A 17,694-nucleotide genomic window follows, 5' to 3' on the forward strand; every position below is an offset into this window, starting at 1 on the left:
GCCTGAACAAATGAGGGCTTGGCCAAACAGGTGAGGAAAGGGAAATTTCAGTATATTTAGAAGGAGAGGGAGAAGTAGGCAGAAGAGACACTAAGGGAAAATCTGATCTTTCTTCGAAAAAGACCGCAATACGATCAGCTCTCAGAGTCAGCCCCTTGGACCCTGGGATGAAGCCCCCGGTCAGGTACCAGAGCCCATGAGAGGCGAGGAGGGACATGAAGCCTGTGCGGGCAGGATGAGGACACATGGTGTACGTGACATGAGTAGGACAGTGATAGAATAGGGTGGTGGCTGATTCGGGCCTGATGCCTTTTCCCTTTCCTCTTCCCTCCCTACTTCCGAGAGACAGAGAGACAGACAGACAGACATCTAGGTCCAGATTGTGGCTGAGGAACAAAGTACTTAATTTTCCTGACCTGCATCTTCCCGTCTGTCTCATGAGGAGCTAGGCTAGATGACAGATTATAAATTGGGCTCACCTTAATTAATATTTGACTGATTGGTAGGGGGCTTCCTGGTGCATTGTGTTGAGAAGGATTCTGAGGCTGCATCTGTGTCTGCCGTGACTGGGGTTGGTGGTATATCTTGGCTCTCAGGCCACCTATTGGCTAGGGCTGGCCTAGGTGCTCTACAGAGCTCTTTCCGGCCCTGGAGCCCTGTGGTCCCACATTCCCCTTCATTCTCCTCTTATCCTGTCCCTTTCCATCACCTGGTCCTGCTGCTTCTTGAGCTCTGCAGCTCAGTGGGCAGAGCACCAGGGTGCAAGCTCCCCTTAGCCACAATTTAATTTAGTCACAGCTGCCCCCATGAGTCCCGTCCCACGAGAACTAGCTCCCAAACTGCTCTTTGGGAAACGGAATTCACCAGCCTCACTCCCCTGTATTCTGAGATTTTTAATCTTCGTCTCCCCTTAGTCACCTAACTTTCTCCCAGTGGGACGGAGGTTTCTGAATCAGATGTTGGAGCAAACTCCTGAAGGCTTCCTCCCCTGAAGCTTGGCCCCCTTGAAAAGCCTGCTGAGACCGTCTTCAGGACAGCCTTCACCCGGACTCCGTACCATCAACTTTCCCACCAGTCTCGCAAGACTCCGCTTCAATTCCTTAAACATGTTTTCTCCCAAAGCCAAGAACTTTGCAACCTTCTTAGAAATGAAACCACAGAAGCCATAGGGTGGAGGCATCCTTCCACGGCCTATTTTATGGACTTAATTGATTTTTTAAGGCTCTTCACCACAAGTTTATCTTTGGTTTGTAATTCCATCTCCTCCGTACTCAAATATACTTCCAATACAGTCCTATGTTTAAGAAGCTGACACAGACACGGGTCGACGTTGACTGGCTGGGAAATGGGGTTTTAGAAGAGAACGCTAGCACCTCAGAAATACTGGTAAATGTTCTAAATATCGGTAGAGGCCAGGATCAGAGCCAGGACTCGCAGGAATTCTGCGGGTAGAGGTGATTTCAGACCATTTCATCCGCTCCCTTTGATGTCTGCCCTCTCTGTGGCCTCTTTTCAACTCCTTATCTTGCCCTGATAGCAAGGAGAATTTATGGCAATCCAGAACTCTCTTTGGCAGGATTAAATATAATTTTGCACAAAAGGATGGAGGCGGGTAACGGGCTCTTTGATGATAAAACCGAAGTCAGGGCTTTCTCGTCAGCTGAGCGGGACTCAGCCCCGGTACAGCCAGGACAAGGACAGCCTCAATACTGCTCTCGGCCAGCGTGCTGGGACCCCATACTGGGGCATCTGACGGGAACTGCGAGTAGAGTTAGGAGAAATCTTCCTGTTCTCCAAACCCTGAGGTTTCTTCTTTCTGGGCTGATTAGGGAGAAGTTGAGACCCAGAAAATACCACCCCAGACATCGCACTAGCAGAGCCGCTGGACTGGGAGGGGACTTGACCCCGGGGATGCAGGCAAAGACTTGGCGGGAGGTGGCAGGCAGGGTTCATAGGAAGCTACTCAGAGGAGAGAGCTGGGAGGGTTCATGGAGGTGACATTTCATTATGGAATGAAAATGTACCTGGTCCTCCCTCGTCTCCTCTGTCTGCAGCATCATTACCTCGGATTAATTTGGGCTTGACTTCCTTCCGTTTTTTTCAAGCTCATCTCTTCCTCCTTTGAGTAGGTTTCCAGCCCCCCAGACTCTTGAGATCATTCCCCTCCTTTTTTTTTTTTTTTTTTTTTGACTGCCCTTCATGGCTTGTGGGATCTTAGTTCCCCAACCAGGGATTGAACCCGGGCCCACGGCAGTGAAAGAGCTAAGTCTTAACCACTGGACTTCCAGGGAACTCCCAGATCATTCCCCTCGCAAGCTGCTTTCTCTCTGCCGTCTCCCCCCAGTCCGCTCACGGTGGCTCAGCCACGTGGGAAGTATTTAGGTCCAATCTTGAGCAGAGGTGGCGGGGGGGGGACGCTTTTTCAGGAGCTCCAAGCCCACACGTGGGCTCAGCATGGATACTGCCATCATAGGCCTTGTGCCTGACCCACGGGGCGGGCCTAGCTCTGTGAACTGCGGCCTTAACTTGCCTCCTGCTCTCCTGGACCCAGCCCCTCCAAGCCTGGCCACTGCTTGCTCTTCTCAGAGCCCCTGCCTGTGATTGCATGGTGGCTGGGGGTGCTTGAAGCCCTAAAAGGGTGGCAGGGAGGGGAGAAAGCGTGGGAGCTTTGGGGCAGGGACTTTGCACTGAGCTGTTGCAACCACACTTCATACCACCACCCGGGTCTGTGCTCTGGTATATCTGCTTCCCACTGCCCTCTGTCCTTCCCGCTCCTCTCTGGCTGGTCCTGCCGAGCCTCTCCACAGCTCCCACAGTAAGTGAAGAACTGCTCCCCGTGACCACATGCTTCACCCACACCCTCATCCCTTACCTGCCTCATCCCAGCCCTCCTGGCCCCGGCCCACCATGCACACAAGGCAGGCAGTCTTGCCCGGTGACTGCGCCGGTCCACCCCACAGTGGATGTGAGTCTCTTCTATTCCCCCCTCCCTCCCTCCCCATCCCATTTTCTCTGGCTGACATCACTTCACTCAGCTCACAGAGTTTGCTTCTTTAATCACTTTGGTCAAAACAAATGACCCATCTCCGCTGACTTCACCCTCTTTTGAAATTCTGCACTGAGTCAACACTTTCCTCCTTGCTTCAGACCCTTAAACATTGCCTCTCTGCCCACACACTGGGCTTCCTTTATGAATCCTTTGCCTCTGTGTCCACCTCTTCCAAGAGGACCTCCCTCATTAGACGCAGGGATGCACAGAGGAAAAAAAAAAAAAATCCTAGGTGCCAGACAGACATAAAACATACAGACAGTTACAAGAAAGGGTCAATGAACTTGAATAAGAGGACCGTGCGGTCCCTCTGGGCAGGCAGAGGTCTGGTTCTTTTGCTGCAGTGATTTTCAAGACCAATGGCTTTCTGAGGGCAGAGCCCCTACTTCAGACAGAGCAGCTCTTCGTTTGTCTGGTTTGGATACCTGGTTTCTGTCAAAGGTTTCATTTCAAGAGAGTGCTGCGAGGTCCAGCAAGTTTGAAAACCACTGGCCCAGAAGGGGCTGGCCCACTCCTGGCTTCCCCCATGGGTCCTGGTTCAATGCCTTGGACCCACATCTGAAACTGTCTCATCTCTGTGGCAGCCCTTCAGGTATCCGAAGACTGTTATGGGTCTCTGCCCCCCATCCCTACCCCTCACTCCACCTCAGGCCTTCTCCCTGCCCAAGCCAAACACCTCTGACTTTTTCAGCCACTGCTCAGACCCTGGCTAGACGGGCTGATGTCCTTCTGCCAGGGAGACCCAGCTCTGCTGGGGTCTGACCCACACGCTGCATGCAGGCGGAGCCCTCACCATGGTCCTGATCAGGGGCCTCGGCCAGGCCCTTCTCTCTGGGCCTGTCGCCCATCAGTGTAAGGAGAGATTTGCTCTAAATGCCCCTAAGATGCTTCCAGCTTTAAATGTTTTGAGTTGGATGAGGTTCCTGATGGGAGGTCCCTGCTCCCCACCTCTCCTGGGTTGGTGAGTCACTCCGCTTGAGTGTCCTCCAAGGGTGACACTCTTAAGCAGGGCACAAGGAGAGTTCCACTATGGAGACCCAACGGGGGCTTACCCTCTGTCTTTAGAAATTTGATCCAGAATTTGGCTCCCAAAGCCAATGCCTTTCTCCCTCCAAAGTTTTCTTTCTTCCTTCTTTTGTATTTTTTATCCAGACCAAGTGTTCAGGGCTTTACGGAGCCAGGCTCCTGGCCTTAGGGTCCCTGCTCTTCCATGGGGCCTTGGGTGGAGGTTCTGGAACTCTGCCGGGCGCCCCCAGAGTGCCTGCCACCCCGACGGCCTGACTCTGCAGGCTCAGGGGGGCACATCTTGGCACCTCCAAAAGTTGCCGGAGGAATCAGGAAGTGGGGCGATGGTGGAGAGGACTGGGGACCAGAGAGGGGGCTGGACCCACAGCAGGGGACCGGCGTCCGGCCCTGAGGACCCCCCTCCCTCCCCCCACGATGGCTGCACAGCCCGGGACCTCCCTGTCGTACCTGAGAGGAGGGCCTGGCCCGTGAACTGCCCGTACACGGAGGCAGCATGGGGAAAGGCATTGAAGGGCGGGACCGAGGCACCTGCTGGGACCCCGGAGCCGACTTGCTGCAGATCCAAAAAGGCGGAGCTAGATAAAGAGGAAGGGGTGGAGCTAGAACTGGACACCTCGGGGGTTTCCTGCTTTATGGCGAAGGGTGAATGAGGATCTGCCGGAGGGAGGGAGACAACAAGGAGAGAGGGGTGTGAGATGATGGGGTGGGAACATGCGCAAACCAAGCCATGAGGTGCGGGATGGGTGCGGCGGCGCGGGGCCGGTGGGCGGGCTCCTCCCTGAGGCTGGGCGTGGAGGGGGGAGGTGGGCGGGGCTACGCGGTGCCCCTCAGGCCGCGGGAGGAGGGGCGGGGCAGCTCTACCTCCCTGCTGTGCCTCTGTGAATGTAGACGCGGCTGCGTGTGCCCCGCGCTGGGGGGCAGGCGGAGGACGGGGGCCGAGGATAGAAGGCGAGACCCTCTGGACCCACCTGGGGGCCCAGCCAGCATAGCCCCCCTCTCCTCTCCAGGCCCGGGGCCGTAACACCTTCCTTCTCTCCATCCGCCAGCTCTGCCCTCCAGCCCATCCTGGCAGCTGGGGCCACATGGCCCAGGAGATTCCGGGCATCGTACCTGCCACCACGGGGTAGGTCTGATGAGTCGAGAGGTTGCGCCCCAAGGGTGTATTGGAAGGGGTCAGGGTGGCCTTCCCGTCGTCCAGGGCGCTGTTGAGCAACGGCAGCGGGTAGAGGCCCTGGCGAGCAAAAAGCAGTCAGTGCACAGAGGCCGTGGGTCGCAGGCCCACCTAGAAACCCCGCAGCCCAGTCTCCCCGGGAAACACTCCCTTCCTCTGTCCCCTCTTCCCGCTCAATCTCGACTCCACCTAGCCGGCTTAATTGGCCCTTATTCTCTGACTCACAGCCCTTCTGTTTTTCTCCCAGTCCCAGGCTCAGGACCTTCCCTTCTGCAGCCCCGGAATTCAATGCCGGCTGGCGGTGCACAGGCCAGGCACGGAACAGAGCAGCTCCTTCCAAGGACCACGCCCTGCCTGGACGCTGGGCTCCTTCCTGGTCTCCTCACCCTGTCTGGGCCCGCAGAGAACAGGATGCAGGGCTGGGGGAGTTGGCCCATGAGACCGTTCAGGTTGCTTCTCTCCTTTCATTGTTATTCTTCTCCAGATCAAAAATGCAGGCACAGAGAGGTCAAGAAACTTGCCACACTCTCACAGGGGGCAGAGCCAGGATTTAAACCCCAGGGGTCTGGCTCCAGGGCCCATGCTCTCAACCGCTGCTCTGCAGTGGATAACATCATGACCACTTCTTACACTTGCAAAGAGCGGACAATAGATTTTGCCTGTGTTATCCTGATCCGTTGCCCCCAGCAGCCCTGTGACATGGGTGAGCAATATTCTGTCTGTTTTATATGCCGAGAGCCTGAAGCCCAGAGAGGTAAACGTCCCAGGTGCATATGAGACAGAGACTGAATCGAGGACAGCAGTTCCTGACCCGGGCATCTTCTCCTTCAATAAAATGACACAGCCGATACCCCAGCAGAACAGGTGGATTTCTCTCCCCCCGCCCCATATCCAAGCGAATATAAATGTGCACGTTCAGCTTGAAGATTAGAGGGTTAATTTGTTTAAAAAATTCTTTATCAGGTACCTGGGGATTTTCTTAGTTCTGACCTCATTTTAGATTTCACTCGGCCTCCCCTAACGTGAGCAGGCCATCTCCTAAGACGGCCTCCAAGAAGAACCTGTTCAATGAAAGGCAAGGGTACATCACCCCTCACCATGACTGCCTCCCACCGGGGCACGAGACAGCACACACCTGCTCCCCGTACGTGGATCACGCACGTCACAAGTGCACTGTGTGAACGAGTGTGCAAAACTGAAATCAAGGCTTGCTCCGTGGTTACATAACGGCTCCTCTAAAGGCAATCGCTTTCCATGATTCCCATCGAGCTGGGCTCTCCAAGGGGCCGCAGCAGTTTCTGGTTGTGTGCCAGGCACTTCTGGAAGAGGCAGTAAATTCTGGAGGCCACAAGGGCGCCATTACCATGTAGCAGCAATTACTGACTAGATGGCGCTCTGGTTCCATGCCTTGCGAGGGGGCTTCCTGCTTCCTAGGCAGGATGGAGTTGCTTAGAGCCCGGCTTGATGAAATTGAACAAGATGCCTAATTTCTAGAGAGTGTAAGAAAAGTTTAAAATGCTTTATGGATATGTTGATTTGATACCAGATGCTTTCTCAAAATCCTATAATTTTCTAAAATTTAGGCAATTCAGTGAAAGACAAACCAACCTATGTAGTCAGACATTTCGGTGATGTTGCACTGAATGGCTCAAACATCCCCATGATGACTGGGTTTCTTACTGGGATTGAACTTGAATTGGGGAGCAGAGGGCACAATGCTTTAGGACTTGGACGAGTCTGAGCCCTGGATCTGCAAGTAGCTTTAGTCTCCTTGACCTTTCAGAGCCTGTACACCTTTCTCACCTGTATAACAGGGCTAATGGAATCTGCTTCACAAGGCTGATGTAAGGATTAAGTGAGGTTTTATAGAGCTACATTAAATGCTTAGCCCAGAATGCTTGGTAACACAAATGCTCAATAAATAGCTATTTCAGAGTTATGTGAAGAGTCATAAGCTCCCCAATTCTTGAGTCTCTGTCTTCATAATATTCACATTCTGGTGATAAATCTGCTTCTTGCACTTGTAAAATAGAGGAACAAGGGCTGTGCAGACGCCTAACTACGCCTGGTGGTAAATAGCAACCAGAAATGAGGCCACACGACGTTTCTGTTGAATGCTTTGCCCCTTGTTGACTTTACAGAAGAGATGGCCATGTCTTCGCCCCATCCTGAGGTCAGGTGTGAGGACCTGTGCTTCCCTCCTCGCTCCCTAGGCCGGAGGGCCTTCCTGTGCCCAGTGAGGATACACGGAGTCTTCCTTCAGCAGTGCTGACGGCACCAAGGGCGGGAGAGGTAAGGAGCCCCGGGCACAGGCTGGGTTCTCCCTGCCGCTCACCACCGAGCAGGGGAATGAATGAGGGAGTAGATGATTGGCTGAGGGAGGGAATGAATCAATTATGGACACGGCTAAGCCTCTGTCTCCTTATCTGTAAGGTGAGGGGTTGGAGTAGTGTCATGGTTTTCAGGCTCTCTTTTTCCAGTCTTCAAATAAGAACTCACATAGGAGCATCGTATTGAAAGCAGGTGAAGTGAACGGATCTGAATGAAACCAGCGCCGGCAGGTCTGAGCTCCACAACCATTCGCTTCCCCAAGCCCTCTCTACCTTCTCTGGCCCTGGGTCACCTCCACACAAATGGAGAGACTGGACTGGGTGGGCGCTGCGGTCCCTCTGGCTCAAGACTTTCCACTGCATGACTCCCCACATACATATGCCAGCTTGGTGCTGGGTCTCGGGGCTCCTTGTAATCAAGCAGGGCCCCCTGTGGGGCTCAGGAACGGAGCCAGGAAATGGCTCTGCGGCCCAGCGGGTCTCAGCAGCAGAGCTTCTCTCCTCTACCAGGACGCGGGTTCGTGCAGGCTCCGTCTCACACAGCGGGTGCCCGCAGGCCCACCGCTGTGGCCCCATTCGGCTCCCCCACCCCCGCCCCGCCCTGCCCCGGGAGCCACGTGCTGCCTTGAGGCTGAGCGCCCGGGCCCTCTCCCCGGGTCTGCTGACGGCCAGCCTTCCCTGCAGCCCTCCTGGTTGCTACAGCCCGGGCTGATAACATCGCTGACGCAGAATGCCTGCCCAGCTGCGTTGCTGGCACCGGCCCAGCAGCCCAGACGGGCACTGGCGATGGCTCAGCTGATGATTGGCATCGTCACCATTGGCCTACTCAGATCTTAAAGATGTACGGGCACGCCTCGCTCCTAGATCCGATGACAGCAGAGAGGGGTGAGCAGACACCGGCCCAGGGAATCCTCAGCTGGTTGACCAGGTGGGGTGAGGTAGGGAGACACTGCAACTGCAGCATTGATAAAAGACCATGAACCGAGAGGCCGGCGGGCCTGGAAGTTCGGACAGAGGTGTGGAGTCCTTGTTGGACTCTGTGGGAGACCTCGGACATCTCTGCCAGCTTTTCGCAGAAGCCAACCCACGATAAGCCATTTCACCTGCCCTGAGCACCGGAAATAAAACTTCCCTTGTAGCTTGTAGTTTATTGCGCTGGATTTCTCAAGGCATTCGCTCAATCTGCCTTTATTGAGCATCTGTTATAAGAGGGGCGCAATGTTAGGTGCTGGAGACAAAAAAAGATGTTTTAAGATGCTGCCCTGTCCTTAAGAGATCTGCTGTGTCTTTACGTCTCTGTCCGCTAGGCAATTACACTACCCCATGAGTCCTGGGGAGCCGCCACCCGGACGTGCAGAAGCAGGGGTGCGGGCGAGATGAAGCGTGTCTGAGGAGCGAGGAAGGATTCGTGGACCAGGTGGTGCTTGAGCTGAGTCATAATAGCCGAGTGGTATTTTTCCAGGCAGAGAAGTGGGAGGAAAGGCATTCTGCGAGGAGGGCACACCGTGTGCTGGGGCAGAGGGGTGTGAACAAGGCTCACGGGGTGGGCAGGCGTGAGTGGCCCGAGGCGGGGCTGGAGCTGCTGGTAGAGGTCACGCTGTAGAGGCCGGAGCCGCGGCTTCATTGCGTGGGACCTGACCCCGCCGTCTAGGGAAGTCACCGCGGCAGGGGCATGGCGTGGTTGGCTGCATTGCCCTAAGCTCGGAGGCTGTGGGTGAGGGAAGGCCACAGAGCCGGGAGGATGAAGAGGAAGAAGCTAGCGTCTGGTGAAACAAAGCCCGGGACGGCCTTGGAGCTGCAGGAAGCAGGCCCCTGAGCCCATCAAGCAGCTCCTAGCTGCTTCCAGAGCCGCAGGCTGATTAGGGAGCTTTCAGAGCCCTGCCTTCCCCCCCCACCCCCGTCGGCTAACCTCCCACGCCCGGCTGGCCCCTCACCTGCTCGCCTTTGGTGTGGCTCGGGGAGACGTAGGCCTCTGGGTACGGCTGCCGATCAAAGGGGCACTCGAGCGGCTCAAGGTGGTGCTGGCTGAAGGCGTCCGTGCGAAGGTGCTTGCGGGGCCCGCTGCCGCTGCTCTGGGAGTCAAGGCTCAGCCGGCAGCTGTCCTGGTCACCTGGCGGGTGTCCCCAGGCAGGGAGAAAGCTTTCAGGGGCCCGTCCACCCACCCCCCGGGCCCGAGCTGGGGAGCAGACTTGCTTCAGGGGAGGGAAAGGACCAGGCTCCCGGGCCTCAGGGTGGCTTAGAGACAGGCCCGAAAGCCCTGGGCCGCAGGGGGCTTGTGTCCCATCAGAGCCTCAGCAAACTGCCCTCCTGCGCCCCCAGCCTGCCCTCTGGTTCCCACAACACTCACTGTCGTCCAGTTTCCTCTTGCTGTCGCTGCCAGGCTGCGCGACCCCCAGGAGCCCGGTGATAGAGTAGGTCGAACCCAGAGAATCGGACTGGGGAGACTCTGGGGGCGTCACGGCCGAGCTGGGGACTGCAGTGGGGCGAGACGGAGGGTCAGGACGTGAAACTGACCCTCAGAGCCCCTGCTGCCACCGTGGAGGGGTCAGGGGCACCGCTGGTGCCAGGGTTCTTGCCTGAGGTGATTCCACCCCTGAATATTTCAGAGCAAGGCTGTGTCCCCACGGAAGGGCTCAGTCTACACCCCTGGTGTGTCTGTGTGGACGTGTTTGTGTGTGACTCTGGGTGTGTATGCAGATGGGTGTGTGTGTGCGAGGGGTTGGGTGTGCCTGCGGGACCCTCGGTACTCACTCAACGTGTGTCCTGGGCTCAGGGACTTGGTGGCCACACAGCCGTCCATGGGAAGGTTGAACGGTTGCTGCACCTTGGTCCGGATGATTCTGTAAGGAAGACAAGAAAGGCCCTTAGAGAGAAGGAAACAGGGCTCCTGGATGCCCCAGATCCAGTTGCCTTTTTGAGATCCCACTTGGGTATCTAAAGGCACCTCAGGGCTTCCCTGGTGGCACAATGGTTGAGAGTCCGCCTGCCGATGCAGGGAACGCGGGTCTGCGCCCCGGTCCGGGAAGATCCCACGTGCCACGGAGCGGCTGGGCCCGTGGGCCGTGGCCGCTGAGCCTGCGCGTCCGGAGCCTGTGCTCCGCAACGGGAGAGGCCACAACAGTGAGAGTCCTGCGTGCCGCAAAAAAAAAAAAAAAAAAAAAAGGCACCTGAAACTCAGCCTGTCCACACTCAAACCCAAGACCTTACTCCTCATGCCTGGTCCTTCGCACTGTTCCCATTTCACGATTAGTCCCCCTGGTCGCTCAAGGCATAAATGCACGTGGGGCTCAGCATCTGCCTCCCTCCCTCCTCCATCGAGCCCGTCATCAGGTTCTGTGGGTTTGACCTTGTAAATCTCTCCAGCATCCATCCCTCTCTGCGTCCCTCACTGCCAGCACCAAACTCTCCCTCCAGGGTCACTCACTGGCCCACCCCTCTCTGCTCTTGACCCTTTCTAATCTTTTCTTTCTATTGCAGCCAGAGTGGACTTTCTGAAATGCAAGTCAGCCTCGGGCTTAACATCTGCCAAGATTCTTCCCATTGCTTCTGGGTCAGAGGCAAGAATACGCAGCATGGTCACCAGCCTCTGAACTGCAGCCTTTTCTTCACATCTGCACCTCAGCCGACTTCATGCTCCCCTTCCCTCCACCTACTGGCTTTCTTTCAGCTTCTTATATGAGATCCTATTCGCCACAGGGCCTTTGCACGTGCTGTCTCAGAGCTTCTTTCACCATCCCCCTGCAGCTTTTCACCTAGTTAACTCTTATTAGTTATTTCTTACTCCAGGCATCTTTTCAGAACCTCCCTAAACAAAGTCACCCTCTGCCAGCTCAACACCCTCACATGTCTCTCCTTAGCCAAACTTAGAGCTGCTTTTCTTACAGTTGTTTGCATGGGCACTTGATTAGGACTCGATTAGTGTGTTTTCCCACTGGACTGTAAGCACCACATGGGCAAGGATTGTGCGTCCCCAGGGCCTACACATGAGTGACTTATGTGTGAATGAATGAGTGAGTGAGCAAGTGAATGATTGATTGAGGTGGTGAGTGAATGATTAAATGACTAAACACATGAGTGGGTGTTTGCATGAGGGCCCAGTTAGGGGGTCTTGTGCCTCGCTCAAGAAAGGATCAATGCAAGAGGAAGTTTCTTTTATTGAATGAAAGCGCATGTGGTGTGTGGGGAAGGAGACTGCAGTGGGTACAGTCTGGGTTGGGGACGGGGTGAGAGGGCAGTGCGGTGAGGAGAGGGGTGAGAGTGGGGATGCCCATGGCAGTGAGGAGGCTGGAGGGGCTGGTGCCTGGCCTGGGCCCGGGGCACTTCCGGCCTGACTCTTCAGCATGTGGCCCCTTCCCAGGCTCCGTTCCACTCAAGCCAGGTCTCCGTCATGATTCCCCCAAAGCCCGGGTTCCCGGCCCCTGGCTGCGGTGTCCCTCTCACCTGTTGATGGAGCTGACACTGGGCACAGTGTCGTTGTCACAGACGCCCTCGGCCAGGAGCCGGTCTCGGATCTCCCAGGCAAACATGGTCGGGTTCTGCCGTTTGTAGTCCCCGATCTTCTCCACCACCTTGGGGGTGGCCACCTTGGGCTTCGAGCCCCCTATCACTCCAGGTCGGATGCTGCCAGTCTCGTAGTACCTACTCCAATAGAGAACCCCAAAGAAGTACCCAGTAAGCAGGTGGGGTCTTTGGGCAGGAACTTAGCCAGAGAGTCTCGTTCCCCTCCGAGGCTTCTGGGGAGGGGCCGGGGGGTTGAATCGTGCCCCCAGGGCCGGCCTCCAACACGCTGTTCCCGGCACTGCCTGTTTCCCTTGCATGGGTAGGTTTCTGCCCTGCCAAACCAGAACTCTCTTCAGTAGACCTCGCCCAGGGATACCTGGCTTCTGTCTTTCCCGTCGTCCCCCTGGCCAGTCTCCTGCATCTGAGCACCTGCGAGAGCCGCCTTATGGGGCACAAAACACCTCCCTTCTTAGAAAGGGCACTTTGACGAATGTGCTCTGCGGGTACATACAGGTTCACAGCGGCCGTTTGCTCCGTCCAGCTGTTCTCGGCTGAAGCAGGACTTACTGTTCTCCTTGGCCATCCTGGTTGTACCCCTCCCTCCCCAGGAAGGCAGCGGGGGTCATTGGGCCCTCTGCCCTGTCTTGCTGGTTTCACCTTTGTTCTCCATAAAACCCCTCCACCCCTCCACCCCACCCCATACCCCCAGCCACTGGTTTCCCACCAGGTTACACAGTTCAAGTTGAAGCTGCTCCTCATGGACTCTGGAACCCCAGTCTGGCCTGGAGCCCTGGCCACGTCCAGCTCCCTTAAGCTGAGCCTATTCTCCCAGGGTCTCCACTCCCCTTCCCAGCATCCCTCAGCAGGATAGCCTGCCTCCCCTCCTTGGGGAAACTCTGGTCTCTTCTGCCATGAAATAAAATCTGTCTCTTTAACACTCCCTTTATGGGCTTCCCTGGTGGCACAGTGGTTGAGAATCTGCCTGCTAACGCAGGGGACGCGGGTTTGAGCCCTGGTCTGGGAGGATCCCACATGCTGCGGAGCAACTAGGCCTGTGAGCCACAACTACTGAGCCTACGTGTCTGGAGCCTGTGCTCCGCAACAAGAGAGGCCGCGATAGTGAGACACCTGCGCACCGCGATGAAGAGTGGCCCCCGCTCGCCCCCACTAGAGAAAGCCCTTGCACAGAAACGAAGACCCAACACAGCCAAAAAATAAATTAATTAATTAATAAACTCCTACTCCCAACATCTTCTTTAAAAACAAAACAAAACAAAAAACTCCCTTTATGTGTCACCACCATCCGGCGCTCATCCCCTTCGTGGGATACTGCAGCCCATCTTGGGAACGCATCTCCTGACCCCAGCCTGGGACCACGCTTTTTCCTGACAACTTCGGCCAGGAAAGCAGGGCTTTCCACGTTCAATTACAGATCAGGCTTTGGTCTTTTTGAACCAGAACTCCTCCTGAATCCACTTACAGGTTGGGTAAGGGAGACGGGTACACCGAGCTGACGCGAAGCCCCGACTCCCCCATGTGTGGGTACTTCCCACCCGAAGTGGCCTCCAGACTGGACTACGCGGCTGCGTCGGTCCAGAGCTCCGCTGCTTCGGGTCCCTCCTGAACCTTTGGGTTGGCAGTTCTTTTATTTTTTTTGCGGTACGCGGGCCTCTCACTGTTGTGGCCTCTCCCGTTGCGGAGCACAGGCTCCGGACACGCAGGCTCAGCGGCCATGGCTCACGGGCCCAGCCGCTCCGCGGCATGTGGCATCCTCCCGGACCGGGGCACGAACCTGTGTCCCCTGCATCAGCAGGCGGACTCTCAACCGCTGAGCCACCAGGGAAGCCCAAGGTTAGCAGTTCTTAACTCTGGTTGCAGGAAATTAGAATCACTTGAGGAGGGCTTAACACTATGCTGAAACTTGGACTCATTCCCTGAAGTTCTGCCTTAAGTGGGGTGGGCCGGGGCCTAGACATCAATTTCTTTTTCAGATTAAGATTCCCCAGGTGACTCTACCGTGCGGCCAGGGCTGTGAACTGCTGCTCTAGAGTTAGTGTCCGTAAGTGTCACCTGGTCATCTCGTAAAAATCACAGCGTCCGGGCCTGGCTCCCAGAGAGGCTGCTGTAGGCCTGGCCTGGGGCTTAGGGACCTGCATTTCCTCAAGCAACCCCGGTGCTTCTGTGGCAGATACTCTGGGAGTTAGGGTTTGAGAAACACACAAACTCAGACGTCCCTCAAGCTGGGGTTAGACCTCTGATCGTGTGTCCCCTCCCCAGTGGCTCCCTTCCCGTGGTCTCAGCAGTGGGAGGGCCTTTGGAGAAGATTCTGTTTTAGGAACAAAGAAGTCTATAGAAAATGGGACATGGGGCAAAGGAGACCACGGGGGAGGGAGAAATGAAAGGAAGGAGAAATGGACAAATGAGGAAGGAAGGGCGGGAAACCGCAGAAGGCAGCAGATGGGGGAAGCCCAGAAGCACCACCACATCCTGTTCAGGTCCTGTTGAGGGGCCCAAGCAGGACGCCCCACGAGTCCCTGAAAGGGAGGGCGGTGAGGGGTGAATTTCGTGCTTACCTGCCAAGGATCTTGCTGACACAGCCATGGCTGACCCGGAGCTGGCGGGAGATGTCGCAGGGCCTCACGCCCTGGTGGGCCAGGTCCACGATGCGCTGGCGCACCACTTCGGGCAGGGGTCTGCCATTCACAAAGGCCCCTCCCAGCTGGTTCAGCCCTCCGTGGCCTGAAACACAATAGTCCGGGGGACGGTTGTCAGGGCCACCGGGCAGAGAATCAGCCTGCGTGTGGACATTGGATGTTGAGAGCCCCTGAACTTGAACTCCCACCGTTGGGCACCCCCTCTGGTGTTCCCGCTGCACCCCGTCCTGCTTCCCACCTCTGAGGAGGGCTAGCTCGGGTTGGTGGGGTGAGGGGCATGTATGATGCCACAGAGTGGGGACATCCCACTTTGGGGACCTTTTGGGGGGTCTCCTCTCAGACCCTCAGCACCTCACTGCAAATAACCCCAACACCTCCCTCCCTCCCTCTAGAAAGTATCTGAAGAGTTGAGGATTCAGGGTCTTCCTACTCTGATACTGAGCTGTGTGACCTTGGGGAGAATCCCCCTGTCCTCTCTGCGTCTCTGTTCCTCATCTATAAAATGAGGGCGTAGGATGAAATCAGTGGTATTTAAGTTTCTCATTCTCGTTCTTCTTTTGAACCATAGGGCCGGGTTTTTAAGCACAGTCATGTTGAGAAACACAGACACAAAACAATAAAAGGAGAGCTTCTCTGATTGAGCTTGGACAGAGTGGGCCCTGTCCGTGGGTTCCCAGCCTGAATGGCCCGAGCTCTGCTAGGGGCACTGAAAGGGCAAAGGCAGAGACCTCACTGGCCCACGTTCCAGGGCTTCCAGGACTGACATGTCGGACTGTGGGCAGTGGTGCAGAACGTGGACACGCTGTGATGTGCGCCTGTCTCGTTAGCCGCCTTCCTGACTTGGCCTCTACCCTCTGGCCCCAGCCTGTGTTTCATTCTGAGCCCATCCACTTATTCAACACATATTTATTGAGTGCGTACTACGTGCCAAACGCTGCACCAGGCCCTGCAGATGTCGAGGTGAATAATGCAGATGTGATCCCTGCTCTGGGCTCATAGGGTTCAAGTGAGGATCTAGACCGGCCAATGACCATACCACATGGTCACTGCTGGGACCGGGGACATGCAGGGGGTTATGGGAACCCCTGGAGGGGACCAAGCCCAGGCTCAGGGGACCATAGATGGGTTTCTGAAGAAGTCTAAGTGGAGACTGAAGATAAAGAGACGTCAGACTAGAGAAGGACATGAGGAGGAAAACTGTTCCAGGCAGTGGGAAGAGCATGTGCAAAGGCTTAGAGGCAAGAAGGTGTCTGTTCAATTTATCAACATACGTAACTCTCTAAAATCCCTAGATACAGGTTGGGCTAACTTCAGGCCTGAGATCTTCCTTTTGCCAATGAGGAGACTGGGGCTTAGAGATTTTCAGTGACAATTGATGTGACTCAGCTTATATGAGGGAGAGCCAGGATCTAACCAGGGATTAAGGCTCCCATCAGAGCTGCTGGGTGAGCCCCACTCTATGGCCAGACCTGACCCCGGAAGCTTGGTACCAGCCATGCAGTTCCACACTGGAGGTGCCACTGCCCGGGAGCCGAGGGTGTCTTTTCACACCAGGGGCATGATTTGGTAATCTGGGATGGCAGAGCCCCGGGGATGGGAGTCAGAGGGAGCGGGCAGGGCAGGAGGAAGAGCCAATGCCAGGCTTTCTGCGTCAGCCCGTTAAGGGCTATTTATGGCCGAGGGTGGGATGTACCTCTGCTAGGCACACCGTGCCCATTACGGCCCACTGGCGTAGCACGTTCAAAACTGCCCCTGCAATGTCTCCTCAGGGGCCCAAGCTGTTTTCAGCAGAGCAGTGAATATCTGTTTTTTTGTTGCTTTTTTTAAAAAGAGTCTATAAGCGCCTCTGGCCTGGGCACTAAGTCCAGAGGAAAAGCCCGCTGGCCAAACACCCAGCAGGAGGGACACAATGATCCAACTCCCTGGTGGAGACAATTGGGTGACCTTGGGCACTGCTTCCACCTGTCCCGTTCTAGGCAGCTTGTCCTAGCAAGTGTGCTTCCACCAGGGCTGGGAACACATCCCAGATGGTCAGCGGAGGGGCCTGCATCCACTCCTGAGCCCGCTCCTCTGGCTTCTCACTGGCCACAGGCTGTCGGTGGAAAATAGCTCAGCCATTTGACCCTCACTCCATCCGTGCTGCTTTTCGGCTCTTTTGGGTCCAGACACTGAACACAAGGGGGCGCTAGACAGCCACTCAAACAGACAAGGCCTCCCAGCTTTGTCCCCATTTTCCAGAATTTAGGCTCCCACGTGATCCACGGAGCTTAGATGTTGTGCTAGGTTCTCTACATCTAGAAACGAGGGTTCCTACAGGTGGAGTTCTTCACCCTTCTGGTTTAAAAAAACCAAACGCCATTTCTTGGTGGCATGAACTGGGAATTATGCCTAAAAACAAATCTACCCTGTTTCTCCATTGAAGCGTGCGGGCCATCGTCCTAAATCTTCCTGAAGGGCTGATCAGGACCCTTAGAAACCCAAACTCTCAGGAACCCTCCTGAAAGGTTATTTACTAGATCAACCAGGGAAAGATGTATTCATAGCTCTGGCTCCTAAACTGTGAAGTCTCTGGTGTTTTATTTTATTTTATTGGCTTCAAAGTTCTTTGTGTTACTGTGCAAAGGGCGTTGGGTCAGACTCCTGTGTTGACTCTGCCTGTTCTAATTTTTTTTTTTCCACTAGTTTCTTTTATTCTGTAAAGTTGCTTAAATTCTTCTAAAAAATTCTTTAAATCCCCTTTTGAGGAGTAATTTCTTTTTTTCGCCAAGGCTGCTGCTGCTTCTTCTTAATTTGTTTATCCCTCCACATATATTTTTTTTTATCATGTAGCCTTTTTTTTTTTTTTTTTACAGTAGGTCCTTGTTAGTTATCTATTTTAAATATAGCAATGTGAACATGTCCATCCCAAACTCCCAATCTATCCCTCCCCCCACCCTTCCATCCCGGTAACTATAAGTTCGTTCT

General features: G+C 55.3%; 1 protein-coding gene across 1 annotated transcript in view; it reads right to left on the minus strand.

The window, feature by feature from the left end:
• Window positions 1–15,496, minus strand: part of PAX8 (paired box 8) — a 31,373-nt gene extending 15,877 nt beyond the window's left edge. Inside the window, exons 1-8 of the mRNA XM_033838688.2 lie at window positions 15,464–15,496; window positions 14,650–14,870; window positions 12,017–12,214; window positions 10,328–10,416; window positions 9,924–10,049; window positions 9,511–9,686; window positions 5,186–5,306; window positions 4,523–4,729 (exon numbers count right to left, since the gene is read on the minus strand). Coding sequence (XP_033694579.1) covers window positions 4,523–4,729; window positions 5,186–5,306; window positions 9,511–9,686; window positions 9,924–10,049; window positions 10,328–10,416; window positions 12,017–12,214; window positions 14,650–14,870; window positions 15,464–15,496 — 1,171 coding nt within the window. The remainder of the gene's footprint in view (window positions 1–4,522; window positions 4,730–5,185; window positions 5,307–9,510; window positions 9,687–9,923; window positions 10,050–10,327; window positions 10,417–12,016; window positions 12,215–14,649; window positions 14,871–15,463) is intronic.
• Between the last annotated feature and the right edge of the window lie 2,198 nt (window positions 15,497–17,694).

Source organism: Tursiops truncatus, chromosome 14 (assembly GCF_011762595.2).
Source record: "Tursiops truncatus isolate mTurTru1 chromosome 14, mTurTru1.mat.Y, whole genome shotgun sequence".
Taxonomy (NCBI): domain Eukaryota; kingdom Metazoa; phylum Chordata; class Mammalia; order Artiodactyla; family Delphinidae; genus Tursiops; species Tursiops truncatus.